Source organism: Mauremys reevesii, linkage group 25 (genome assembly GCF_016161935.1).
Source record: "Mauremys reevesii isolate NIE-2019 linkage group 25, ASM1616193v1, whole genome shotgun sequence".
NCBI lineage: Eukaryota > Metazoa > Chordata > Testudines > Geoemydidae > Mauremys > Mauremys reevesii.
Genome location: NC_052647.1, coordinates 14022545 through 14049583, shown reverse-complemented (window position 1 = coordinate 14049583; position 27039 = coordinate 14022545). Strand labels below are relative to the sequence as shown.

Genomic DNA, 27039 nt, shown 5'->3' with positions numbered 1-27039 from the left:
ACTAAGGCTCTGGATTCCCTCCCTGAAAAGTTAATTTCTCACTTTTTCAATAAATGCTGAAAGCAAAGTGATCTTTGCAGAGATTTTTTTAAATCTCCCCTAGTAACTACTTTATAAACAGTCATCAAACTGCTCTATTAAATTCCTTAAGTACTGCCAATAAATCCCAGTGAAGAGAACAATGCCATAGCCATCTTCAAGGAGGCACCTGGCTTTGACCCACTAGTTGGTTTTCAATTCCTTTGACTTGAGAGAAGGGACAGAGGAAAAGGCTAGGAGCAAGGGAACAGCAGCTTCACTGTAAAAAATTCTTCAAAGCCCCCTGGTGGCAAAATTCCTTCCTGACCTTTACATGTGGTCAAGATCGTCTATGCATGTGAATAAGGCTCATCTCTCCACTCAAAGCCATATATACATCCCAGACAGCATTGGTGATCCAAGCAATTGCCATCTCTTCCTCTGATGCCATTGTGGATGCTGATCGTACCCTGGAGAAAGAGGATGGGAAGTGGATTTTTATATTTAACCTAAATTCTGAGTCTCCACATCTTCTCCTATTGCTGCATAATTCAAGTGACTTTAACCCAAGTCCAGCTTCGGGCTTTTCTCTACTGGGCAAGGGACAGTAGATCAGGGGCATCACACTGTGAAAAGAGGAAAGCAATAGAAGTTTAAATGGGACAGAAACCTATTGTTTATCTGCCCAGTCAGCTCAGTTCAGAGTTGGAAACTGGGACTTCTAGTCAAGCAGCAAAGCAGCCAATCTAACAAGCTCCTTGATTTTCTTTCAGGATCTTGAATACGACCTTGTTTGAGAGCTGGGAGCTGATTGGCCCTTATCCTTCATGGTGGTTGTTCAATGGATTGTTGGTAACCCTGCAGGTTCTGCACATCATCTGGTCCTGTCTCATCATTCGCATTGCCTACAAGGCCCTGATGCGAGGAAAGGTAAGGGCGCCTGTGGCTGGGCTGGCTCCTCTCTCACATAAGTGCTGAGGGGATCAGGGCATCTGTTTGAAAATCAGAGGGAGCCTTCTGCATTGTTCAGTGAGGTCAGTGCTGGCTCCAAGGTAAGGGGCAGCAGGTATGCTGCTTCTGTAAGTGACTCACTTCATCTAGGGATGACCTGGTCAGTTAGGCTTGGCAGGCTCTAGCACCCACATGGCCCAAGTGTATACATAGGGAAGCACACACTTCTTGATGGTCTGGCCATACAAGTGAATAGTGCTGTCTGGCCTGATCAGATGCTTTAATGACATCATGCAGTTCAGTTTAGTTTGTGGATTGGTCTGCTTGTTCTGGTAACTTGATCCAGGCTTTTGCCTTCCCTCTTGTGGCAGCTTGAAGACCAGTCACTCTGGAGTAAGAGGCGGGGAAGGTTGTGCTCCCTGGTTTAATCTAGAGCTGCCTAGGAGCCTCTAACTATCTTGGGGAAATTGTCCATGTTACAAAATCCAACTTTACTGACATCTAGGGTGACATGAACTCAATATCTGTAGCTCATTACAGTAGTAACCCAGGACTAGAGCTGCCTGTGCATATCCCAACAGTGCAACAAGGTAATCCAGGTGAGGTTGGCAAGGGAGTTTACTGGAAACGTAGTGGGACCTGCTGACAGTGGGCTAGTGGGACTCTGTTTATAGTGTCCAGTTTCAGTGTGCAAAACATTCTGGTTAGAATGAATTCCTGATGGAGAAGGGGTGTGGATGGCAGCTCTTCCTGCAAGAGGGAAAGATGCTGCTCTCTGCTGCAAGCCCAGTTGCCTCAGCGAGGAGGTACGTCTAAGTGTAGTTTGGTTAGTGTTTGTCCTAGGAGCACACTGTACTCTCCCACTTGGAGCTCGTGCCTGTCGCGCCGCTTCACTCTAAGATAAGCATTTCTTGGCCTGTCTGCCACCCCAGCCAACTTGTAGAATAAAAATATAAGGGCTTGGAGCTGCCGTCCTGTCACCAGTACATCAACGCCTAGATGAGCTGTTAGTGGCCTGGACTCTGATTCTAGTGCTGCTTTGTTGGGTTATACTGGAGTTCCCAGGACTCTTGCCAGGTCTGCTTATGGAGGGGCGACTCTGCTTCATCAAAGACATGATTCTTTGGAACAGAGTGCTGCGAAGTCCTTCCATGTGCCTTGAAAGACACGATGGGGAGGCAGCCTGAACTATCTCCTTCTGGCTCTGATGGACATCCAGGGAACAGAAGGAAAATTTCAAGCTGTGGCTTTTAGGTAAATGCTCTGTGAAGGGGGATGCTTGTACCAGACACAATCCATGGGCTTCTAGCACAGTTTCTTTTCCCCTGCTGCCTGTTGCTGAGGATTTCCAGGCAGCAGGGTAGGTGGAAGAGACAAATCCACAGGCATTTGACTAGTAATAGGCCCTGAGTGGCTTGCTGTCAAGTTCTTCCCCATAAATCAGTGGTTTTAAGGCCAGTGGATGAAGGCTGGAGTACTTTGATTATCTTGGATCCTGCTCCCCATTTTTACCTATTTGTGTCATGGCTGGAAGCAGCTTCCTTCAGAGCCAGGCAGTGCTGTCTGATCCTCCACCAGAAGGGGTAGCTAGACAGTAACACAGATGTTTGTGCCACCCTAGCTGTTTGGGAACTAAGCCTGAATCCCACTTGTGGCTGCATTTTCACTGCCTCTAGACTATTGGGCTGGTCTCTTTGTAGGGAACTTGTTTAGCCTAAAGGAATATTTTGAAGCAGAGTTCTCTGGCAATGTGTGTTGGGGGGAGGGCCTGCTGAGGGGTGGGGAAGGAGCATGTTGCAAGGTGTGTGTGTGTGGTCTACTATCATTTGTTACTGTCTTCCATGGCTGCTGCTGCTAATTTCCCAGTACTGTATTTGTCTGTGTAGCTGTCCCCACACCTGGAGGTCTATATCTCTCTCCTCTCCTTGCTTTTCTCTCCTGACCAGGTGACCTAGCCAGGAAAGGACTAGACCCTGCTTCTGTACTCTCCACTCTTTTCTCACTCCTTTTCTCTGTGCCAGATTGGAGCTGGACAGTTTCATCCCTTGCATGTAAGTGTAATCTGTGCTTTTGCTTGTAGAGTGGACCATATGTGTGTGTGTTTCTCTCTGAGCTTTAAGACGTAAATACAAAACTGAGAGTCTCAAAAGCTGTTTGGCTTCAGATGGGCTGCATTTTGCAGCTTCCTTTAAACTGCCTGCCTCACTGTGAGTTGCTCCCAGGTTAACAAGGTGTGGTTACAGATCACAGGAAGCTAAGGTGCCGGTTTGTCTAGCGGCTAGAACAAGGGACTTGAGAGCCTGTTCCCAACTCTGCCATAGTCTGGCTGTGTGACTGTCGTTGGCCACTGTATAAAAAGGTGACACCTGTTTCAGTGTTTGTAACACTCTGAGATCTGTGGATGGAGAGGGCTGTAGCAACACACACAATTATCTTTAGCTCTCACTTAAGAAAAATCAGATGGTGGAAAAAATCCTTTTTTCAAATGACTGTGGGACTAAAGCAGAATAATATCTAGGGGTTTCTGCTTCCTCTCCCTGGTCAGTTGAACTCCTAAAATGGGGTTTGGTAGGTAAAGATGGGGAACCTCCAGCTGCAGAGGGGATTCTGCACCTCCTAGATTAAGCTTGCACATGCAGCTGACCTGTCAAAACCCAGCCTGGAAATCATTAACTGGGATCAGCTTTCTGCCAAATGTTTTCATTTGTCAGGAAACTTGCTCCCAGAGTTCTGTTTGGAGTCTGTATGCCCAACTCAGAGTAGGCAGGGCTGATCCTGAACTTTGCTGGAATGTTGGTCACTGAGAAACTGTATACCTGGGGGGGTGTTAGTTCCAGACTCAGGGGTACAGGGAGCTTGCCTTGGGCTGTGCAAGGGTAGGGCAGTGCTATGGCAATGGGGAAATAAGGAGACTGCTCTCCTCTTTCAGCACCAGTGGCTTTATAGCTGTGGCATTTAGCCAGTTACTGGGTTAGTTGTGTGTGATTAAATTTGAGGTGGTTGCATTGTGGTTGCATTGTTGTTTGCAGTGTTGTAGCTGTGTTGGTACCAGGATGTATGAGACAAGGTGGATGAAGTAATCCCTTATTGGACCAACTACTGTTGGTGAAAGAGAAAGCGCTTGAGCTCCACAGAGCTGCTCATCACGTCTGGTCATCTCTGTGGAGCTCGAAAGCTTGTTTCTTTCACCAACAGAAGTTAGTCCAATAAAAGATATTTCATCACCCACCTTGTCTTTTACATTGTCATTTGGCATTATGCTGATAATACACTGCCCCCTTGTGGTAAACTTTAAAGAGCAATTACCATGAAATTGCACGGTTGACTTCTCTAGTCTTCAGACTTTGTTCTGAAATTGTACATCAGACTCTCTCCCTGGCCAACACCCTGTAAAGCATGGAAAGAGATTTTGGAGGATTCTAAGCTTCACATGCAAACTAGACAGATTCTATGATCATAAGACCTAAAAGTGGCCATCTGTAGAAATGTAAATTATAGAGCCTCTCTGGTTATAGATGCTTTCTGCATTCCTAGTGTCATTTGCAGGACTATGAATTAACCTTTCCCTAACAGACCACCATTCAAATGTACCTTGGCTCACAAATGAGTTTGTGTACACCCATTCCTGAGAACATGGGTTCCCAAAATGTGGTAAAGATACCACTGGTGGAATATGTGCTTGACATTTCATCAATGCAGTTCACAATAACTTTTTACAAAGGTGATACATGAATCAATATATTTTTGGGAACTGATGCCCTAGATAACTAACCCACCATGTAGTTCTCTGTAAACAGAGGCTCTAAAGAGGGAGGCATCTTACGCAAATTGTGATGTGCTAAATGGAGCCAGTTCCTTTTTTAAATAAAACATCAGTACTCTTTGGAGCAAACCTTAAAAACAAACACAAACTCATCCCTTTTAGCAACTAAAACCAATGCTTCTTCCCACCTCCTGCTGATTACCAAAAGGTGATTGAACAAGCTGGTAACTCACAAGTGTTAGAAATATTTAATTTGCCATTTGGAAAGGCACCTTTATAATCTGTGGTTTCAGAGTAGCAGCCGTGTTAGTCTGTATCCGCAAAAAAAACAGGAGTACTTGTGGCAGCTTAAAGACTAACAAATTTATTTAAGCATGAGCTTTCGTGAGCTACAGCTCACTTCTTCGGATGCATACATATCCCCTGTCTGTGTGTTCCATTCTATGCATCCGAAGAAGTGAGCTGTAGCTCCCGAAAGCTCATGCTTAAATAAATTTGTTAGTCTTTAAGGTGCCACAAGTACTCCTGTTTTTTTTATAATCTGTGCTATAACTTAGCTACTTGAAGAAGGATCAAACAGCGATATATTGCTATGGGCTCCTTCCATGGATCTGAAAGCAATAATACTGAATTAGAAGTGCAAAAGTTAGCTTGGCCAAGGCTGTACAACAAATCAGAGTGCTGGAAAATAACACATCTCCTGACTTGGTCCCCTATTCTGAATTCTGTACCTTGCTCCCTATATGTGGTTAGAAGGGCCTGCTTGTGAGGTTCAATTTTAAATAATTCAATTAATCTAATACAGGGGGCAACTCTGCACTGGTTGATCAGATAGACAAGACCTCTCTAACGGCTGTTACCTGTGAATTTGTAATCTTTCCTCCACTCCTACCTTTGATTTTAAACTTTCAGGTATCAAAAGATGATCGCAGTGATGTAGAGAGCAGCTCTGAAGAGGAGGACACGACTTCAAATAGTACAAAAGGAATCTTCAGCACTTCAAGCAACGGTGCCAATCGGATTAATGGTCATGTGGCTAGTGCCCAATGGGCAGAAGAGGAGTAAGGCCAGAGGAGGTCTCCAGCAAACACGGACTTGTCTCTAAATATCTAGATGTGTTGCACTCCACATTCCTAAGTGATCTTTGATCAAGATACCCCTTTCCTCAAAAAACATCCATCAAATTGGAGATGGGCACAATCCAGACCAGTCTAAGGTTTCACACCACAGAAGGGACCGAGCCAATTACTAGTGCAAAAACAAAGATGCAAATTTCACTTTTTAAAGAAAATAAGCCATTTTGTATTTGTCTCCTAGTCCCATCTCTAATATTATTTGCAGAAGTATTTTGTGTGTGTGTGTGAGACAAACTGGTTTTTACTAAGATCAACTCAAGCTTGAAGGGATGGACATTGACTGTGGACTGGTTACGGTACCATTCCAAAAATGTTTCTTGACCCAGTGCAAGTTCAGTATGTTTTCCTGATGCACTCCAGGATCCATTTAGATTGTGTGGTCTAGTATCACTCAGATACATCATGCTGTAAGCTGCCCAGGCTGTAGCACAGAAGTTTTTTTTAAACCATTTCTAAATTATCAGTCCTGCTGTGACTGTGTTACAGCCATGCATTGAATCAGATTGTGATGGACAAAGCGTGTTTTAACTTGCCATTTGGATGCTATGTGCTAAAGAAATGATAGTTTATAATCTGTGCTGTTAAGATGGACCAAGTGGTATTTGCTGCCTATTGTGGTGCTGAAATGCCCATCCAAAGTCTTAAAAATGTTGCACTCCTGACCCTAATTTAGAAAACTCACAGCACATGCATATCTGCAACTCATGTGAATTTAAAGACTTTTACAGGAGTTATGGGATGTGGTTGGTTATATTTATAAGACAGGACATTAGCCAAAGATGGAGCAATGCTGGTGGGTTATATTAACTTTCCACACAGGCAGAGGTTGCAGCCCTGCCTGTGTGTTTAAGACAGAAGTGAGCACTGCTGCAGCTGCCTTTCCAGCCCACTGACTTTGGAAATCAGGACAGCAGAGGCTTCACTTCTTTCTTTACTCAATGGTACTTCAGGGGCAATCGAAGACACTTGAGTGTGTCATAATCATGTGCAGGACTTCAGAAATTTCTTGAGTTATTTTATACAATTGTTTACTCTTATCTCTGATTAAAAAAAGCTTCAGAAAGTTGTCTGACTTGCATTTTTACTGCATTTCTCTAAGAAGGCAGCTGGCCCTGCTTTGTAAACTTCTCACCTTGACATATTGAGCAAATTTAGCATATAAATAAGAACTCCTATACACTGCAGAAAGTTGTAGTATTGCTCTTCTTGTTGAGTTGCTTCTAAACTAGTGAACCCCCTAATGCCCTAGGGAGCATGGTGCTGGAAGGAACTGCTGAATCAAATGAGCTTTAATCAAGTGTCATGCTCTTCACACATATTTGGAAAATTATTCACTGTGTACAAAGCTTGACAAATTACCTTCATGAATATTTTCATTAGCCCTAGCTCCAGTAACTTCTATTCAATGTCCCTAAATTGCCTCAAAGTTAGTGTACCTCCCTGAACTCCCTTCTTGTGCTAAACTTTCACTATGCATTCTACTCAAGTATATCTATGGCAAGAGAACCTTGTGTGTACTGGGTATCAAACTTACATTTATCAATGTAGAGTTCAAATTTGAGTGTTTTAAAGCAGATACCTAACACCAATTTATTTTCTTGGAATAGACTTAGTTTTAGTTCATCCATTCACAGCAGTTAGTAATCTAGCTTTAATTTTCTTTGACTCTTCATACAAGATTTATACTAAATCTCTGTATCCTTACACTTGTCTAAAGCCTCCATCTTCTTAGTAGTTCCACTTAACCAAAGTAAGCTGTTTTCTTTCTGGAAGATAGTCTCTGCTGCATTTCCATTACCATGGAAATGGTAATGGCCAAATGCTTTTCCAAGTAGCCTTTGCCAAATCTACTTCCACATACTTCAATTACTATTAAGGAAACTCTAAAGTTAATAAAAGAAACTGGCTGCTTCACCTGTTTTATAGCACTGTTACTCTAGTAGCAGTGAGATAAAACAGCCCAAAGTCTTGGTGTTCAGACCAGAATCTACAGCAAACTCCACCATCCACAATCCTTTTTTCCAAATAAAGGAAAGTTCTTGTAAGCATTTGCCACTTTTAGTCTCAAGTCTGTCCCCAGAACTGTCTAACATTTTTTTAATATAGAGATATACCTATCTCAGAAGTGGAAGGGACCCTGAAAGGTCATTGAGTCCAGCCCCCAGTACTGATTTTTTTGCCCCAGATCCCTAAGTGGCCCTCAAGGATTGAGCTCACAACCCTGGGTTTAGCAGACCAATGCTCAAACCACTGAGCTATCCTTCCTTATTGAAATGAAACTCTACAAATTAAGCTTGAAGTGAGTGTCTGGCAATAGGGAGGAGGACCCACAACTGTCAAATTCATGCATTTCTGGACAGTTTGACTGGAAGACTTTACTGTGGATATCAAACCATTGGTTACAAAATCTAATCTGCTTGGGAGCAGTCCAAAGCTGTCCCAGAAATTTGCTCTCCACTTCCTCAGTTTGAGTCTACACTAGGAAATTAGGTCAGTATAACTATCACACCCCTGAGCCAATGCAGTTAAACTGTCTACACCAGAAGTTAGGTTGATGAGAGAATTCTACTAGGCTACATCTACATTACAGCTGGGATCCACACTCTGACATTGATCCACCGGCAGTTGATTTAATGGGTCTAGTGAAGACCCACCAAATCTACAGCAGAGTCCTCTCCAGTCGACCCCTGTATATTATACCAGATGAGAAGAGTAAGGTAAGTCAACAGGAGACTTTCTCCTGTAGACCCCTCGCTGTATAGACTCCATGGTAAGTTGACCTACCCAGACATCTGTTGGGAAAATAACACAGCAGGGCACAGATTTTCCAACAAGTTCTTAAATTGTCTCCAATCCATTCTATTTCAGAAGGTGGAGAAAGCTACTGGAGGGGAAGGCTGTACTATATTTGATTTGACAAATAGCAAGGAACTGGTTGAGAATTTGAAAGTGGAAGACAAATTGGGTGAACATGATCATGATTCTAAGGAATGGTAGGAAGGAGAACAGCACACTAAAGACAATGGATTTCAAGAAGGGAGACTTTAACAAACTCGGGGAGTTGGTAAAATCCCATGAGAAGCAAGTTTAAGGGGGAAAAACAATTGAAGACAGTTGGCAGTTTTTCAAAGAGACACTAAGGGCACAAGAGCAAACTATCCCACTGCATAGGAAAGAGAGGAAGTAGGGCAAGAGATCATCCTGGCTTAACCAGGAGTTCTTCAATGATCTAAAACTCAAAAAAAGTGTCTGACCAAGTTTCCACTTTTTGTAGAATTACAAAGCATGAATATAAACAAATATGAGTATGTAGGGACAGCTAAGGCAGAAAAGCCAAGGCAGAAAATGAGATCAAACTAGCTAGGGACTTAAAAGGAAACAGGAAAACATTCTACAAATACATAAGCAAGAGGAAGACTAGGGACAGAGTAGACCCCTTACTCAACAAGGAGGGAAAGACAAAAACAAAAAATGTAGAAATGGTGGAAGGCTTAATTATTTCTGTGTTTCAGTTTTCACCAAGAAGGTTAGTGGCGATTGGATGGCTAACATAGTGAATGCTAGTGAAAATGAGGTAGGATCAGAGTCTAAAACAGGGAAAGAACAAGTTAGATGTCTTCAAATCACCAGGGCCTGATGAAATGCATCCTAGAATACTCAAGGAGCTGACTGAGGAGATATCTGAGCCATTAGAAAGTCTTTGAAAAGTCATGGAAGACAGGAGACATTCCAGAAGACTGGAAAAGGGCAAATATAGTGCCCATCTATAAAAAGGGAAATAAGTACAACCCAGGGAAATACAGAGAAGTCAGCTTAATTTCTGTACCCAGAAAGATAATGGAGCAAATAATTAAGCAATTTGCAAACACCTATAAGATGATAAATAGCAGTCAGCATGGATTTGTCAAGAACAAATAGTGTCAAACCAATCCAATAGCTTTCTTTGACAGGGTAACAAGCCTTGTGGATGGGGGGAAGCAGTAGACGTGGTGTATCTTGACTTTAGTAAGGCTTTTGATACTGTCTTGCATGACCACCTCATAAACAAACTAGGGAAATACAACCTAGATGGAGTTACAATAAGATAGGTGCATAACTGGTTGGAAAATCATTCCCAGAGAGTAGTTATCAGTGGTTCATAGTCATGCTGGAAGGGCATAACGAGTGGGGTTCCCCCAGGGATCGATTCTGGGTCCGGTTCTGTTCAATATCTTCATCAATGATTTAGATACTGGTGTAGAGAGTACACTTATAAAGTTTGCAGACAATACCAAGCTGGGAGAGGTTGCAAGTGCTTTGGAGGATAGGATCAAAATGATCTGGACAAACTGGAGAAATGGTCTGAATAGGATGAAATTCAATAAGGACAAATGCAAAGTACTCCACTTAGGAAGGAACAATCTGTTGCACACATACAAAAGGGGAAATGATTGCCTAGGAAGGAGTACTGTGGAAATGGATCTGGGGGGTCATAATGGACCACAAGCTAAATATGAGTCAACAGTGTAATGCTGTTGCCAAAAAAAAAAAAGCACTCATCATCCTGGGATGTATTAGCAGGAATGTTGTAAGCAAGACACAAGCAGTAAATCTTCTGTGCTGATTAGGCCTTAACTGGAGTATTGTGTCTAGTTCTGGGCACCACATTTCAGGAAAGCTGTGGACAAATTGGAGACAGTCCAGAGAAGAGCAACAAAAATGATTAAAGGGCTAGAAAACATGATCTATGAGGGAAGATTAAAAAAAATTGGGTTTAGTCCGGAGAAGAGAAGACAGAGGGGACATAACAGTTTAAGTACATAAAAGGTTGTTACAAGGAGGAGGGAGAAAAATTGTTGTTGTTAACCTCTGAGGATAGGCCAAGAAGCAATGGGCTTAAATTGCAGCAAGGTTGGGTTAGGTTGGACATTAGGAAAAACTTCCTGTCAGAGTGGTTAAGCACTGGAATAAAGGGCCTAGGGAGGTTGTGCAATCTCCATCATTGGGGATTTTTAAGAGCAGGTTGGACAAACAGCTGGCAGGGATGGTCTAGATCAGTGGTCCCCAACCTTTTTTGTCTGGCGCGTGCCAGACGACGAGCCATGGAGGACCGTGATGGCGGATGAGCATCCACTGAAATTCCGCCAAGCGGCACCGCCAATAGGCATCACCTCCGAAATGCTGCCAACAGGCAGCAGCATCCAGAGGCGTCGCCAATTTTCAGCAGTATTTCGGCAGTGACACCTCTGGATGACGCAGCTTGTTGGCGGCATTTTGGCGGCTGCTTGTCCACTGACCAGTACATAGGTGAACTTAGACACCCTGGCAGGCGCCAGGGCGGAGACCCCTGGTCTAGATAATACTTAGTCCTGCCTTGAATGCAGGGGACTGGACTAGATGACCTCTTGAGGTCCCTTCCAGTTTTCTGATTCTATGTCAACTCCTGCTACGTTATTCACATAGCTTGTGTAGCGTAGGTCCATTTACCGCAGTAGTGTAGACATAGCCCTATGTCTCTCGGGTAGGTGGCTTAGCTTCGCTGCCTGGAGAACCCCTCCAATCAGTGTAGGTAAAGTCTCCATTGAAGCATTGGGGGGGGGGGGCAGGTACAGTGTTTTAAGTGTAGACGAGCCCTCAGTCTCCCTCAACCTGCAGCTATTCAGTTTGCTGGCCTGGGAGAGGAGAATTTTAGAAGAACGGATCAAGGCAGACATCCCCCCCGTGAAGGGTTTTGAGTAAAACTGTGTACTGATGTTGATTTAAACGACTGACTTCTTCACTCAGGTGGTTCTAGTCACATACTGACAAGAGGAGAAATAAGTAGAATATTTAATTATCACATGATGATGACAGACGCTTACACCGAGTTACTTTGCAACGTCTCGCTAGGGCAGAGAAACAAGACCCCTGAGTGTGCGGGAGGAAGACCCCGAATGCTCCTCGCTGGCCCGCCTCTGGGATGTAGACGGGTCGCACTTGCTACCTGATCTCCGCAGCAGGCGGACTCGCAGCTCGGGGCCGGTCTCTCGGCGCGCTCGGCCGGGGAGCGGGAGTCAGTCCTCGGCGATCCCCGCGCCGGGCGGGCTCTGCTCGAGCTGCCGCAGGGCCCTCTAGCGCTGGAAGTACCGGTAGACTCTGGCGCTGCACAGGTAGCCCCCGTAGACCGTCAGCAGCATCATGGAGCCGGAGAAGGCCTTGTACCCGGCGTCCGCGAGCTGCTTGGCGGAGACCATCCTCGGCCCCTGCAACACACAAGGCGGGGCCCGGTCACAGCCCCGCGGGGCCCCGCACGCTACGCCCGGGCCCATCCCCCCCCGGCGCGTAGTGAGCCCGGGGCTGCCCGAGGGCCCGTCCAGGGGCGGACACTGACCGCGGCTTCCCCCGCCACGAGCGGCAGGGCGGGGCCACCCCCCGCGCGCCCGTCACCTGCTGCCGGCGGCGCCTCAGAGACGTGCGGGGTCGGTTGCTGTTCCGGGTCGGACTCCTCGCGCTCACCCCGCCCTCAGCCCCCGTGACCTTTCCCAAGAGGAGGCGCCCTTCCGGTCCCGTGCCTGGCGGCGGAAGTCAAATGCCGGAGCGCTGCATGCTGGGGGCTGTAGTCTCTATGCGTGTCTGCCCCCCCTCAGGCTGGGCGGGGGGCGGAGCAGACGGGGCGGCACGAGCGGCGATGCGCCAGCCAATGGCGGTTGGGGGCGGGGGTGCCCCCGCCCGTGCGTGTCTCTGCGCTGGTAATGAGCCGAGCCCGCCCCAGGGCGCCTGGCACGTGACCTGCCCCGTGAGAGCCGGTGAACCAAACTGTAACCCCGCCCCTAGGAAACTACGTCACGCGGGGGGGCATCGGCAGCACCTCCAGCCCAAGTGCCCCCCCCCCCCGCTATTTATAGCCGCGCTCGGGCCGTTTGATCCAGCCGGAGCCCGGCACTAGCGGCGCGCGGGGGGTGAATCCGCTCCTGCGGGGCCGAGCGGCGGCTCCAGCCCCTCTCGGGGGGGCTCCGCTTCCCCCCCCCAGCACTAGGCTCCGCTGCTGCCTCGCAGCGGGAGCTGCCGCGTTCCTGGGGGCAGGGGCAGGGGCAGGCCCGGGAACGTGCAGCCTGTGGTGCCCTGGGGGGGCTCCCCGCCCCCCCCCTCGCGGAGCCTGGCAGGGGCACGTGAGATTGTCTCTGCTGCAGGGGCTCCGGTTGGGCTTTCAGCTCCGCCCCCCCCCCCAGCTCCCCCTCGTGCGTCTGGGCCTGTATCCACCCAGCCCTGTTCTCCAACCACTCTCCACTTGCTCCTTCCCACTCACCTCCCACCAGGACGCTGCTCCCCGCCCCCTCCTGTGCCTGTCTCTCCCCCCCAGTCGTGTCCCATGCTTTTCCCCGGCTCTGCAACCCTCCCAATCTCACCTGCCACTCCTTGCTGCGGCTCCTGTGAGCCCCTCACAGCGCTCTCATTAGATGTGAGAGGACAAGGGACTTACAGTCCCCCAAGATAAGTTTGCACAGCAGCAGGTCTGATGCTGGAGAAGTTGAGGAGGCTGCAGCCTGCTTACCACCAAACCGGTGTCCCTATCACAATAACAGTGACAGCACGTGTGGCACCCACCGTTGCCATGCTGCCCGGGAAGCTGACTGAGCGCCTCCAAAGGGTCAGCGGCAAGGAAATATGTTCACTGCTGCTAGCATGCTAGTGCTGGCTTCACAAAAGTTTGCTCCAACCTGAAAGTCCCTCGCAGCCACAGACAAACTAAGAGTGGAAGTGCTTAGGCTGCTTCCTTGCTTGCTTCATTTCTGGGTCCTGCTGGCGAGTAAAGGTCTCCCCCTGCACCTGGGATCAGAACAGATGCAGCTCTTGGAGTTGCACTGACATCCAGAGTGCCCTTTGATGTGTGCTGTGTCTGCAGAACATAACTCCAAATGGCAAAGGGGAGACTTTTTATAGCCAGTGGCTGGGCAGGGTGGGGGAGCTTTTCCTCCAGAGCAGTGAGGCTCTCAGAGACAAGCTCTGCCCATCCTTGCCCCAGAGGATCTGGGCTCTGTCACACCTGCAGTGAAGTCTGCTGGTAGGACCAAGCTAGCCACATCCCAGGAACTGGTAAAGCTGCTCAGTGCTTGCACATCAAGTTCAGCCCTCACTACTAAAAAGAAACCCTCCACCACTAGATGTGACAAGGTGACCTGGGGAACACAGGAAGCACCTACCTGTGAAAGATGCTGCTGCAGCCACATCCTTACACACACCCTGCCAGCCTGACATCAGGCACTGGAGTAGCTGAACCACTGGGATCTGGGGCATTCAAGGTCAGTGTGTAAGAAGTCATTGTGCAGGGGAACTGGAGTGCAGCTTATGGGGTGGGGTGAGAAGCATTTCAGAGACCATCCTCCCCTTTGCAATGGGCCTAGGCTGGAGTAATTCAGAGGTTGCTCTGGGGGAGAAGCTGGGACTCAGCTGTGCCTGGGTGGGAGAGGCCCCCTGCATATTAATGCAGGGGGCCTCTGACAGATGCACCTCATGCAAAAAGATCTGGGCTTCTTGGATCTCTCAGATCTCCAAGGCAATAGGAGCAGACAGCCAGCCCCAGCACCAGGACTGGTGTCAGAGTGTGGGAGTAAGGTTCTGTCTCTTCTCTGTAGCCCCAGCAGGATAGGGGAGGGGGCACATGAGGTGACTGAAGCTGGCAGCCTTCTATACAGTCAGTTCAATCTAAAGGTCAGAGGGTATCTGGAGAGAATAAGCATCTAATAAAAGCACAACAGTGACTAGTATCAGCAGATTAAGTTCCTCTGGCTGAAGCTTGGTGGGAGGGGGACTGGAAAGGTCACTTAGGTCAAGGTGTGTTTTACAGGGAGGCAACCCAGCTGGAGGTACTTGGACAAGTTTTGCTAAGAGGAACCAGTGGTCCTGGGGGAGAATGGTATGGAGAACAAAGCCACAAGGAACACGCCAGCAAGAGAGCATGTCAGGGCAGCCTGGGAGAACAGGCTCTGGGGTTACAGCTGCACACGCTTCTTACGGCAGGGTCCCAGCCCTAGTCTCCCTCCCCACCCATGGGTCCCACTTATGGAGAGAATCAGAAACAGGATCCCAGTACTCTGCCCAATCCCTTCCAGGCAGCAAGATCTCAATTGCCCCAGCTCCTTTGGGTCCATCCCATGCAGCGGCTGAAGTGGAATCACAGCAGTTGGCCAGGGCACCAGTTAGAAACCAGACCCCCGCAGCCAGCCCTGCCTTCCCTCTGGGGTACAGCACAGAGCATTTAAGGCCAGATGGGACTGTGGGGGATGCACTAGTCTGGCCTCACGCCGGCCCTAGGTCTAGCCAGCACCAGCAAAAACAGAATGAAGCTGCAGAAACTGGGGGCTGAGGTTTTTTTTCCCCCGTCCATATATTACTTTAATTAAACAATCACAATCGAAGTACTTTCATGTTCAGCCACTCGGAGACACCAGGCAAGTCCAGCGCTTGGTTGGGGGTGGGGTGGGGAGCATTTTGCCCACTCACATCCATGAGCCCAGCCTGGGGCATTGGGAGGCCACAACCTTGTGAAGATGTAGCAAGGAATTATCCGGCTTTGTGACAGGGTTCAGACAGGCTTGTAACAGGTTTGCTACTGAGGGGCCATTTTCAAAGGCACATAGGGCAGTTAGGTGCCTGATGCCCACTGAAAGTCAACAGGGACCCCAAGTCCCCTTTGTGCTGGTAAATGGCTCCCCTCCCCCTCCCACACCCTCCAGGTCAGGGGTTACTGCAGGGAAATGCACCTCAGTTGACACCTGATGGCCCCCATTATAGTGGCCAGTTTCAGCCTCCCCAGGTGGGCCTGCCAAGAGCCCACAGGCACGAGTGAAAGGAACACAGGGAAGGGTGCAGCCTCCAAGGCACACAAGTAAAAGCAGAGACCGGCCTGAGGCACAGAACCCAGCTGCTCTGGGGGCCAGGCGGCGGCCCAGGTCCAGCCCATTTCTTGATTAAAAGCAGCTGGGCCCAATTGCTCAGGAAGGTGCAATGCTAACAAGATTCACAGCCAGCAACCCGCCCAGGTAGGGGAGCCTGCTGCAGTTCTGACTCAGGGACATGAGTCCCTGGGTTGCACTAGCCAAACAGGAGCTACACAAAACCCAGAAGGGAGGAAAAGCCACTGGGGCACAACAGGGAGTTGCGAGGCAGAGTGACCCAACAGTCTCGGGACAGGGGAGGATTCAGGAATTTGTGTATCCAATGGGGTTTGCTTTGAGCTGCAGAATAAAAGGCCAAAGAACTTCCTTTAGTCTGCAGTGGACACAGCCCTGGGAAGCTGCCTTTTGACACTTGTGGAGTTACCCTGGCACAAAAATAAGACATTACTCTCACCAGTTTGATGGGGTCCTGGCACTGTGGCGGTCAAGTCTGGGCTGGAACAAGGCACTGGAAGAGACTTTGCGGAGCAGGGTTTCATGTGCGGGTGCTCCCTACGCCCTGGGGCTGATTATAAAAAAGGGGGATTGTTGACCCCTTTTAAAATCATGAAAAGTTTGGCTGTGGACAGATAAAATCTGGCAGGTGTCCACACATGTTCTCAGTCCCTCGCCACGGGGAAGGTAAGCTAAAAAAAAATAGTAACAAACTACCACTGCAGCAGACAACAAAGCACATTTGCCCTGCCAGGCAGTCCCCTGTCAGGGATGCAGCACGCAAAAGTAGACTGTCCTCACAGCCAAAGCAACCTCCACATGCTTCATCTACAGACAACTCACAAAGGAAACCCAGAAGAGCCGCACATGAACAGGACCAGGTGCATCACTGATGCCGTGTCCTCCCCAAGGAGGATATCCTGGGGACCAGCAAATTTTAGACGCCCCCAGAAAAGGAGGGAGTTTAATTTGGTGCTTCCATATAGAATCAAGAAAGCATCGACAGGCAGAGGCCTAGCCAGCCCCAGGGCCATGGAAGAGGACCCCCCCCCCCCCCCGCCCCTTACCCATGGTCTGCCATGGCTCATGGAGGATCCAGTGTCTCTGTACATGAAGGCTCATGCTGCACCAGTGGCTCTCCTTGTCTCAGCGGTTCAGTGGATGGGGCCCAGTTACATGTGGGCAGGATGGTTCTGGAGGCACTTGATGAATTCAGCAACGGGTTTGTCCTCGTAGCAGATCTGATACACAGCAGTGAAGAGGGGAAACCTATGGGCAGATGGACAAAGTGACATGCTACGCAGCACTGATGATCGCAAATCCATCTCTATACATACAGAGTTTCAACCTCTGGAGCATTAGCTGCAGGACAAATAGGGATCCCTGCACCCGACATCTTTTGCTTAGCAGCACACAGCAGTTTGGGGCAGGAAATGAAGGCTGGTGTATCCAGCCAAGACTAGAGAGGGTACACAGAGGCCGAACACACCTGCCATTGATAGAGCACAGCCCCCAGCCTGACATTAGTGCACTAACACTCAGTGACACAAGAGCTTAACAACCACAGACATTTGGTGCTTCATTCAACTGGTGACACCTCCTGCAGCACAGCACCCACCACTCCGCTGCTAGGCATTGGGCTAAACACCAATCCGGGGGGAAAATGTCTCCTACTGAATCAGAAATATAACACATGGGTTTTCCCACAGGTCTCCCCTCCAAGTTTTGAGCCAACATGGCCCTGCTTAGCTTACAAAATCTGCATGGGTACATACACTGGCTTTATACATGCAGGAGTCAGAATCTTAGCAACTCACTGCTGCACCAAGATGGTATCTTCTGGGTTTAGTTCTACCTGGCCTGACATGAGAAAAGCAGCATCACCTGCTCTTATTAACCACCATGGCTGGGGTGGTTGGAGGAGACTGGAGCTCCTGTCCCCACATCAGACAAGGAGGTTACAGTTTTGCAATCCAGCATGCAGAGCAGATGTGCAGCCCCAAGGCAGGCCAGTCCTCACATGCACCAGGCACCTACCCAGAAAACTCATCAATGAGGAACCAGACTAGAAGGCAGGAGCTGGTGACAATGGCAGACACTGCCCATAGTGCCTGACAACAAAAGAGACACTGACGCAGGGACAAAGCTCCAGATCAGCTGACGAGGAATGAGTTGCTGTCACCATCCAGCTTCCCAGCGAGTGGTTGGCTGGGATTTCACTGGAGTTAGCAGCTTGACCCTCTGTCTCCACCAAGGACCGTGATCTCTGGGGCAGACGATCCAGGCTCTGGGGCAGGTCCACTTCTACTACACATGTGGGTGCAGAGCTAAGGCTTGGGCTGTGTCAGAGAGCCCAACCCACTCATAGGTGGGGGCTCCAAGGGAGACCATGGACAAAGCCGAGGGGAGGGGCAACAGCACTCACTTCTCCACCAGGTTCTTCTGTTTGAGGATGTGGTTCAGCTCCGCGGCCGTCTGGGGACCCTGCAGCTTCTGTCCATTCAGCATCTCCTTCTCCAATTGCTCAATGGACTAAACAAGCCAAATACAACCCAACCGCAAGGTGAGCTGGGCCCATTCACCTTCAGCCCCCGACCCCCAGCCTGTCCTTTCTTCCCCAGGTCAGAAGGCTTTATTACGGGGGAGGACCAAATGGGCTGCAGAGAGCAGCAGCTGCCTGGATCTGACCTATGGGCTCACAGCTGTGCACCAGGACTGTGTCAGGGCAGAGCTCTGTCCAGTTATGGGTGTGGAGGGGTTGCACCTTCCTCTGCAGCATCCAGCACTGGCTGAGCCAATGCAGCAGGGATAGTGAGTGCTGATCTGAGTCACTAAGGAAGTTAGGCCACCAGGTTCTGACCCACCAGGACAGGGCCCCTCTTGCTACAGCCCATTTACTGCCCAGCGCCATTCCTCCTCCCCCACGAAAAACCAGCAGGCTCAGGTCCATGATGCCACCAACATTCCCCACCCTGGCACGCACCTTCCCAGTCCTGGCAAAGGCCTCGGCCACCCTGCGGTTCCTGCCACCATAGCAGGTGGTGATAAGATCGGCGATCCCACAGCTCTCCAGGAAGGTGGACGAGGTGACAGGGCCTTTGCAGAAGAGCTTGGCAAAGGTGATCATCTCCATCAGCCCGAGGCGAATCACAGCTGCCTTGGTGTTGTCCCCAAAGCTCAGGCCATCACAGAAACCAGCCCCTACAGCTACGACGTTCTGGGGGGACAACAGCCCACAGGGGCCTGTTACCAGCAGGGATCACTCTCTGTCAGTGTCTGCATGTTCCTGGAGCATCAAGGCACCTCCCTGAGGGCCCATACCTGCTCCTCCTGCTCAGAGCCTGTCAACTAAGCAGGGCTGGATCAGGCCAGCACCTGGATGGGAGACCTAGGTGGCATCCTTCCCACTGTGTCCACTTGCCTCAGCATGGGCAAGCTGCTGGACTGGTGTAACACTGAGGCCTCCCCATTGCTCCCATGATGCTTTGTGTGAGTGGTGACCCAGCCAAAGTCCAACCTGGGCCTCTCCATTTAGCCTCCCTGAATGCCCTGCAGAGATGGCAGGCCAGGCCCGTTGCTAACCCGATGCCCTGCCCTTTCGTGCACCTTGAGGGCCCCGCAGATCTCCACAGTGTCAGCCTCCGGTACCACGGTGATCCGGAAGTTGCGCGTCTGCATCAGCTCCTTCAGGATCTGCCCATGCTCCAGGTTCTTGCAGCCTAAAGGGTGTGTGTTGGGGGGGCAGCGTTACTGGCAGAGACCCTGGAGAAGGATTGTGCCCACCTCCAACCTGACCAATAGGGGAGATGAACTCATGCCTCCACACTCCTGGCAGTTCCGCCCTTCTTGCCAGGTGTTAGAGCTGGGGCCTTGCAGAGCAGTTGGGAGGGATCTGGTTTTATCGACACTAGGGCAGCAGAGATGGCACACGGACGGTCCAGCCCCTGTGCCTAGGCCCCACAAAAGGACTCCAGGGTTCTACTGGCAAAAGGAAGCAGAGGTGCCTTTTCCGGAGGAGGATTCTCTCCTCTGGGACACAGCATTAATACAGGAACACAACTCCAGCTGCTACACATGACATCTCACCCTGATCAGCTAAATGCAGGGCCTAACAGCCAGGACTCCTGGTTTCCGTTCCCAGCAACCCAGTTTGACACATCATAGATACAGCCAGATGGTGCAGATGGGGAAACTGACACACAGTGGGAACAACAGTGACCTCTGTGGGGTGCAACGGGAGTGTGTGGGGGGGCTTAATGCTTGTGAAGTGCTCTGAGACTTGCTGAGTGGATGGTGCAGAAGGACAGTGCCTGAGCCCTACCCTCCAAATATAAATGAAATCCAAGCTTTGCCAGGCCAACAGGCAGAGCGCGCCAACCCCAGCGAGGTCCCTCTGAATTTCATCCAGCGCCCCGGAACATACGCAGACAGGAAAGGCCTCAGCGTGTTGACCTAGGAAAGCATCATCAGGCAAGGAGCAATAAGCCTGCTGCAGCACTCCTGCACAGATGCTGGACAAACACAGCCTGGATCAGTCGTTAGCCTTGGTACCCTTGGGATATCATGGGAGACAGATGGTCTATCAAGAGCTAACAGCAGCAAGAGGCGTGAAGCCTTCAGCTGTTGCAGTGATAAAGGGAACCACAGCCTGGCTGTTTGACATTACAAAACCCTCAATGCTGCCTGCCCCACCCCAACCTATGCCCCTTGTCCCTCTGCTCCAGGCTTCAACTCTTACCCTCATAGTGGCCTGACGAGTGTTACTGGAACATGAAGCAATTGCAGAGCCCTGCTGCTAATTCAACTGGCGGCAGAAGCACTATTTTGACTTACTAAGGCGCCTTTACCCAGAGCACGTCTGGCGTGACTTTAACACGATGAAACCTAATTAGGGACAATGCAGGCTTGGCTTTCCCTGCCTGCTGGTGAGTTGAATTAATGCCACCTTTATGTGTGAGTCACTCATCTCCTTGCGGGGGCAACAAACATGAACACACATGACAGACCCCCAAGGGGCCAAGCACCTGCACTGGGTCGCTGCTTCTCCGCTCTAATCCCCCCACAGCTCCCCAGGAACGTGCAATGGAGGCTTTGATCTCTACAGCCATAACGGCAGTTGGCCCCAAGCTGCTCTTAATACGCTGTGACAGATGCTGCAGGAAACAATCGTGCCCTGACCGGATGCTTGGTATTTGTATGACCATAACCCCCACACTGCCTCTCCGGCTCGGAGGGGGTCCCTGGTGCTGGGCAGTAGACAAATGCAGGGCGAGCCACAGGGTGGGTAGAGGGAGCTGTTATAAACGGGGCTCACCAGCGCTGGTCTGTATGAGTGAGGCATATTTCTTACTAATTAAAACACCACATTCAGCAGGGGTGGAGACTCTGAACACAGCAAATAAGCCAGAGGGAAGAGCTGTTACTGTAAAACATAGCTAGTAGCAGGCAAAGATCCAGGACTGGAGGAGTGTCCCAGCGGGACAGTGCCCACTTTAATAATGGACCAGGAGAGGCTGTGATTTTCAGACATGGGGCCAGGCTCCTACATCAACATTTAGGCATGGGCAGGACCTGGGTCCATAGTCAGCAGCGCCGATTGCCTTCAACAGGGCTTGGCCCCCTGAAAGCCAGGCCAGTGCAGGGCTCAAAGACCCTGACTCCAAGCATCCAGGTTTGAAAATTTTGCCCTAAATTAATCAAAACCCATGAAGGTAACATGGTACAAGACCCATCCCAGCTCAGCCTCTTGGTTTTCATGCTGCAACTGCTCCTCTGCTGCCTGCATTTTGCCTGAGTGGACAAGGACATGGCTGCTATGCATGGCTGGAAAGTGCCACGTTCAGGCTGCGCGGCTACATTGATAAAGTAATAACCCCAAAATAGTCCCAGGAGACCTGACCAATTCCAAGCCTCTCTGGTGTATCCATCAGGCTATAACTGCCATGCACCCATGCCATGAAAAAGGCCCTCAGTCCTGCCAGCTCTTGGATTGATACCGTCTGTGTGGTTGTGTAGCACCCAGTACAACGGGGCTTTGGCTGCTAGGCACCACCGTGATTAGGACTAAGAGCATGATGGGTGTACAACGTTCTAGCCCCCTCCTCCGCCCCCCCCCACCCTTTGCAGTGTCTCGTCTGCTTTTAAAGCCAAAGCCACCTTTGAATCTCATGAACAGATGAGGTGCCCGAGCCAGCCAGCCATTCTGTTGATCTTGGCTGCTTTCTGTGTTTAACAAACAGGCCATACAGACGGCCTGACATCAGCTGAGCTTTCCAGCTGCCCTACTGATAATATAAGACTGGGATAGTGTCACCAAAAGGTCCCTTAACATGATGCCACAAGGCCTCTGCTCAGTTTTCCCTCTAGGGCTCCAGCCCCCTTGAAGTCGAGGCTTGTCCCCCTTGCCCATGGTGCAAAGTCAGAAAATCCAGAGAGCTGGAACCCAGCAGATGTCTGTCTCCAGCACCAGGAATATAGGGCCTGACACTGGACCTGCCATGAGGGTTCTGTCACCAATGCCCAGGGATGACATGACCCCCAGCCAGCTCCTCACACACCAGCGGAGCCGGGATCTTTGTAGCCAACAGGCCCACACATAGTCATGCTGGTGAAGCTGGCTGATGCTCAAAGACCCACCCCGACGGTGCAGGGATGGGTGTGGGAGGAAGCGTCATTTTTCTAATGCCACCCAACTAAGCATCTCACACCTGCTGAGGTGCCCTCTCTACTCCCACCCCAAGCCCTGTGCCTGGGGTAGGCAGCAGGCAGGACCCCTGCCCTGGGGAGGAAGACTGGCAGGGCCCTTGTGTAGGGTGGGGTATTTTAACCCCTTGTAACCCTGCCCCCTCCCCAGCTCCAGGCTGACGGGGCAACGGGGTGTGTGTGGCTCATTACCAATGGTCGTTTCGCAGAACTTCTCCTCTGCCACTTCGTTGGCAATGTTGGCCCCCATCAGGACGCTCATCTCGATGCCCAGCCATTCACGGATAACGTGCGAGATCAGCTTCAGCCCCTCTGGGCCCTCATCCACCCCCTGCGATGCAACCGGGAGCAGTGGTTATTCCCCCAGCGAGTCAGATGCCCGGTCACTCCCAAGCTCCCCCAGTTGCATTGCACTCTGTGTCCCCTCTGCATTAAAGTCTGGCCCGTGGCCCACCGTCATGCCTCGGTCACCCACCTGATGATCTCGCTTAGTGCTCATAGTGCCCTAACCCCCACGCCCCAGCTCTATTATCCCTCCACCAATCCCAAGGCCCGCCCCCATAGCCTCCCTTCATCCCACACGCCCGCCCCCAATGCCATAGCAGTATTCACACACACACACACACCCCATCAAGTACCCTGCTCCTATTCCTTCTGAGTTACTCTGCTTGTTGCTCTCCCCTCTGCACCGTGGCCTGAACATGCCTGTTATACCCATGAAAACCAGTTTCCAGGTGAAAAATCCCTTAGCCTCTTCCCCCCCCAGCTCCTTGTCCACCTAGAGACTTGTTTAATTAACTAATTAATAATTAATTAATTGAGACCTGGCCCCCTCCTGCTACCACCCAGCTCATGCCCTGCCAGCCAGTGTGCAGAGCCCCCCAGGGAGCCAGGCTCAGCATCTAGATGCTGCGCCCCCCGCTCACACCTTGATGAGCGATACCCCGATGGTCTCCTTCTTCACATGGTCTTTGAGCTGCTCACAGAGTTTGCCGATGAACTGGTGGGGCACCACAAAGATGAGGATGTCTGCCCCCGCTGAGGCCTTCAGCAGGTCTGGCACCGCCACCTGCAGGGGAACAGGCTCATCACCAAGGAGCTGTGCCATTGTCACCAAGCCGCTACCTAGTGCCAAGAGGGGCCTGTAAAACCCTGGACATTACTAGGTACTGTGATGGGAAATGGGGGCTGCCAGAGGCTCCCCGTGGAGGCATGTTCTGCAAGTACATGGCCCACCTGAAGTCAGGAGCCACGTGAGTTTCTCCCCTCAACCCCGGAGTTCAAGCAGGGCCTTTGGGGCAGGGTCCAGTGAGGCAGCTGGCCCTTGAAGATGGCAGAGCACCGCCTGGAGGAAGGCTCAGCCCCATGTCCCGGACAGGAAGAGAGAGGCCACTCAAGAGGCCAGGGAGGTTGGGGTGGGGACAGGAGATGAGGCTGATGGATGGGGAGATCACACACCTATCTGAGGGGTCTTAGTTGGGTTTAACCCCACTTCCCTGCTGGCACATGGTTCTGTAATGGAGGTCGCTGCCCCTAAAACACCACAGACCCTTGGAGAGAAGGGGGCTCTTTGCAGGCCTGACACCCTGAAGCACAACCAGACATGCAGCGCCATTCCCATCCAGTATGGTGTGAGGAGCGACTAGGGTGCCCTTTGCCTCAGTCAAGGCTGGGGTAGAGCGAGCACCGTGGGTGAGAAGCAGGGGGTCAGCCAAACAGCAGGGAGGGGAGGGGGGGGGCTCCATGGGGTAAGAGCAGCCAGGGGCCATAGTGCAGGGCCCACAGGGCAAGCTCACTGCATGAATAACTGAGCACAGAAGCCATCCCCGCAGCGGCTGCACAAGCCATTCCCTCTGTGTCCTGGCCTCAGGGACCCAGCTCAGTTAGACAACTCTGGGCCAGATATTTATTACCTCCGTCACCAAGGAGACAAGCCTTTGCAAACAGGCCTTGCCCCCCTTGATCTTCACTCTGCTGGGAGAGAAACAAGCCCGCTCCTCTATCCAGAGCTGCATTTCAGGGCTCTGTAGTGGCGTGGCGGGAGAGGGAAGCATTTGCCCCCAAGTTCTCCCCGCCCCCCCACCCCCAAAAAAAATCCTCTCAGCAGTTTCAATGCCTCTTCCTAGCCTGTGAGGTCATGAGACATTGCTAGGTGCTGGTGAAAAGCTGCTGGGTCCCACCCCAGCACTGACTGCATTTCAGTGGCCCATGAAGATGTTCCTGGGGTACAGGTTGGCATGTGCTTTGGGCAGTGGAACGGGATGGCTTAGCAGTCTAAGCATCAGACATGGAATCACTTCATTCCAACAGGATTAGCTTGTGCTTCCCAGGGAGCTGAGTGGGAGATCCAGGCAGCTTTGGAACCTGAGACTAGCTGCTCAGCAGGACTTTGCTCAAATGCAGTGTTGTGCAATGCTCAGTTGCTGCCCTCCAGGCCAGGGGTGGCTGCAATACCACTGCCTCCATGTGCTTTGGAGCAAAAGGTGCTAGTGAAACACCAGGAACCGTCTGTGCATCTCCCCAGCCTATCCCTGATGTGACTACAGAGCCTGCCCACTGGTGAAATGGCTTTTGCTCAACCTTGCCCCAACCTCTCAAAAACATTGGACTCACCACATTGGGTGGCAGCTTGTGCCCTGGCAGGTATTTGACGTTCTCATGTTGCATGTTGATGATTTCCGTGAGCTTCTTCCCACCCACCTCCTCCTCAAATACCCACATGTTCACTGTGGTCTCAAACTGCTCCAGCTTGGCCGCATTGCTGCCCACGATCTTGGCGATGGCTGAGCCCCTGCAGAGAGCAGAGGAGGCAGATGCATGGGGGGTGGGGGGTCACAGAGGGGGAGCCCAATCAGGCACTGGACGGGGCAATGGGTCCTAAGCAGCAGAATCTCCCACATGGCCCCCGCAGAGCAAGGCCCCCTGATTTGGCCGTGGTCACAGAAAGGGGACTGGATGCCAGTCACTGCCCTGAGTCTTTTCCATGCCTGGAAGGAAACCTGGTAGTGGGGAGGGCTGGCAGTCCCACTGGGCACTGGTCCCAGAGCCGCCAGCATGGTCACAGGGCACCCACAGATCAACTGCGGGGGGGAGGGGGTGTCAAAGGAGGAGGCCAAAGGAGCCAGGGCTTACCAGGGCTAAGGACACTTGGGGGGCACGGCCTGGGGCGGGGCCGCGGGCTGTGTGCGGGATAACCCCGAGCCCAGGAGCAGCAGGGCAGGGCAGGGACACGCAGCGGACGGAGCTGCGCAGGGCTGAGCAGAGGGGACAGGCAGGCTCCGGCGGGGCAGAGCTCGGGCTCCGAGGCAGCTGCAGCGGGGCGCAAAGCCCCCGACCCCGGCCAGGGGGCGGCACCGGGACCCCCCGCCCCGCACGGGAATCTCCGCTTCGCCCACGGCCGCACCAAGCCAGGCTCCGGGACTTGGCTCCATGGGCGGCAGGAGCCGGGGCGCTGCCCCGGGGCAGGCGGGCGGCAGGGGACGCGGCCCCCGGGGGACGCTCACCAGTTCCCGGAGCCCACGATACAGACTTTCCAGCCGCCCATGGTCGGCGACTGCGCCGCGCCCCCAGGACGGGGGGCATATAACGCGCCCCCCCCCGTCCCATGCAGGGTGGGCCCCGCCCCTAGCCCGGGAACCACGCCCAGGGCCCCGCCCCTAGCCCGGGAACCACGCCCACAGAGGCCGCGAGTCACGCCTCCCGCCTGGCCAGCTTCTTCGGGGCGGGGGGCGAGGAGGGGGCAGTGGAGACACAGCGGAAGGCAGAGGAGGGTCATTCCCTCCCCCCCCAACACACCTCTCCCTTCCCCAGCTCTGCCCATTTCTCACCTCTGCAAAGCGCTTTGAGGGCTATGGGAGACGAGCAGGGGGGATCATTACTGATGGGGGCCCCGGCGGAGCACAAGCCAGTCACAGCAAAGGCTGGCTCCATCTCTGCTGCATCACTTTAGTGGCACAAATCATCAGCGCCTCAGAGCCAAAGCCTCGAACATGTCAGAGAGCAGCACAGCATTTACACTGAAGGGACAAACTGGGGAGGCAGCAGGGTTTTGCCATTCAGAGCACAAGGCTGATCCTGGAGCCAGCAAATGCGCTGGGGATGCAGAGGGACAACAAAGGCTGTTGTGCTTTAGAACATTTCATTTTAAAGCCCAGAGACTGACAGTTACCCCAAGGCAAGCTAATAAATAAGGCTGAAAAGCAGTGCAAGGTTACGGGTGAGCTATTTGAGGCAGAGGCCTGGGAGGGTTAGTTAGAAGCACATGGGCTTTGATAGCTGAGGCAGCCTGCAGCACTCAGTGTCAACATGCCCAAGGAGGCATGTGAGAACGAAGCTGCTAGGGCTCAGAGACAGGAATACTGTTACCTTTCCCCCCCTTTTTAAAACAAAATAATAAAACCAGTTGTTTCTCTCAAGCCTGAGGATCATTTTTCCTTTATCAAAGTGAAGTAACTTGCACCCAAGGTCCCAGGTGGCAGAACCAGGAAGAGGACCTCGCAGTCTTGACTTCCTCGCTCTGACCAATAAACCACATGCCCATTTACATTTTCTTCAGCAAACATTTATAGTTTGCTGGAAGGGATCAACATACTGACTCTGAGAACGGGGCTGAGGACAGGAC

General features: G+C 51.5%; 3 protein-coding genes across 3 annotated transcripts in view; 1 reads left to right on the top strand and 2 right to left on the bottom strand.

The window, feature by feature from the left end:
- Positions 1–6931, top strand: part of CERS5 (ceramide synthase 5) — a 44198-nt gene extending 37267 nt beyond the window's left edge. Inside the window, exons 9-10 of the mRNA XM_039514897.1 lie at positions 792–948; positions 5645–6931. Coding sequence (XP_039370831.1) covers positions 792–948; positions 5645–5797 — 310 coding nt within the window. The 3' untranslated portion in view covers positions 5798–6931. The remainder of the gene's footprint in view (positions 1–791; positions 949–5644) is intronic.
- A 4717-nt stretch (positions 6932–11648) lies between these two features.
- LOC120391343 (cytochrome c oxidase assembly protein COX14) lies at positions 11649–12087 on the bottom strand. Its single transcript, XM_039514899.1, is given in 1 exon segment — positions 11649–12087. A coding segment is annotated over 1 exon segment (180 nt). The 5' UTR covers positions 12081–12087; the 3' UTR covers positions 11649–11900.
- Positions 12088–15082: 2995 nt separating this feature from the next.
- On the bottom strand, positions 15083–26045 carry GPD1 (glycerol-3-phosphate dehydrogenase 1). The gene is made up of 8 exons (XM_039514896.1): positions 25922–26045; positions 25032–25209; positions 23347–23487; positions 22611–22749; positions 19323–19435; positions 18700–18933; positions 18142–18248; positions 15083–16985 (listed from the first exon to the last, which is right to left on the bottom strand). The coding sequence occupies exons 1-8, from the start codon at positions 25960–25962 to the stop codon at positions 16889–16891; spliced, it is 1050 nt and encodes a 349-aa protein (XP_039370830.1). The 5' UTR covers positions 25963–26045; the 3' UTR covers positions 15083–16888.
- Positions 26046–27039: the final 994 nt, after the last annotated feature.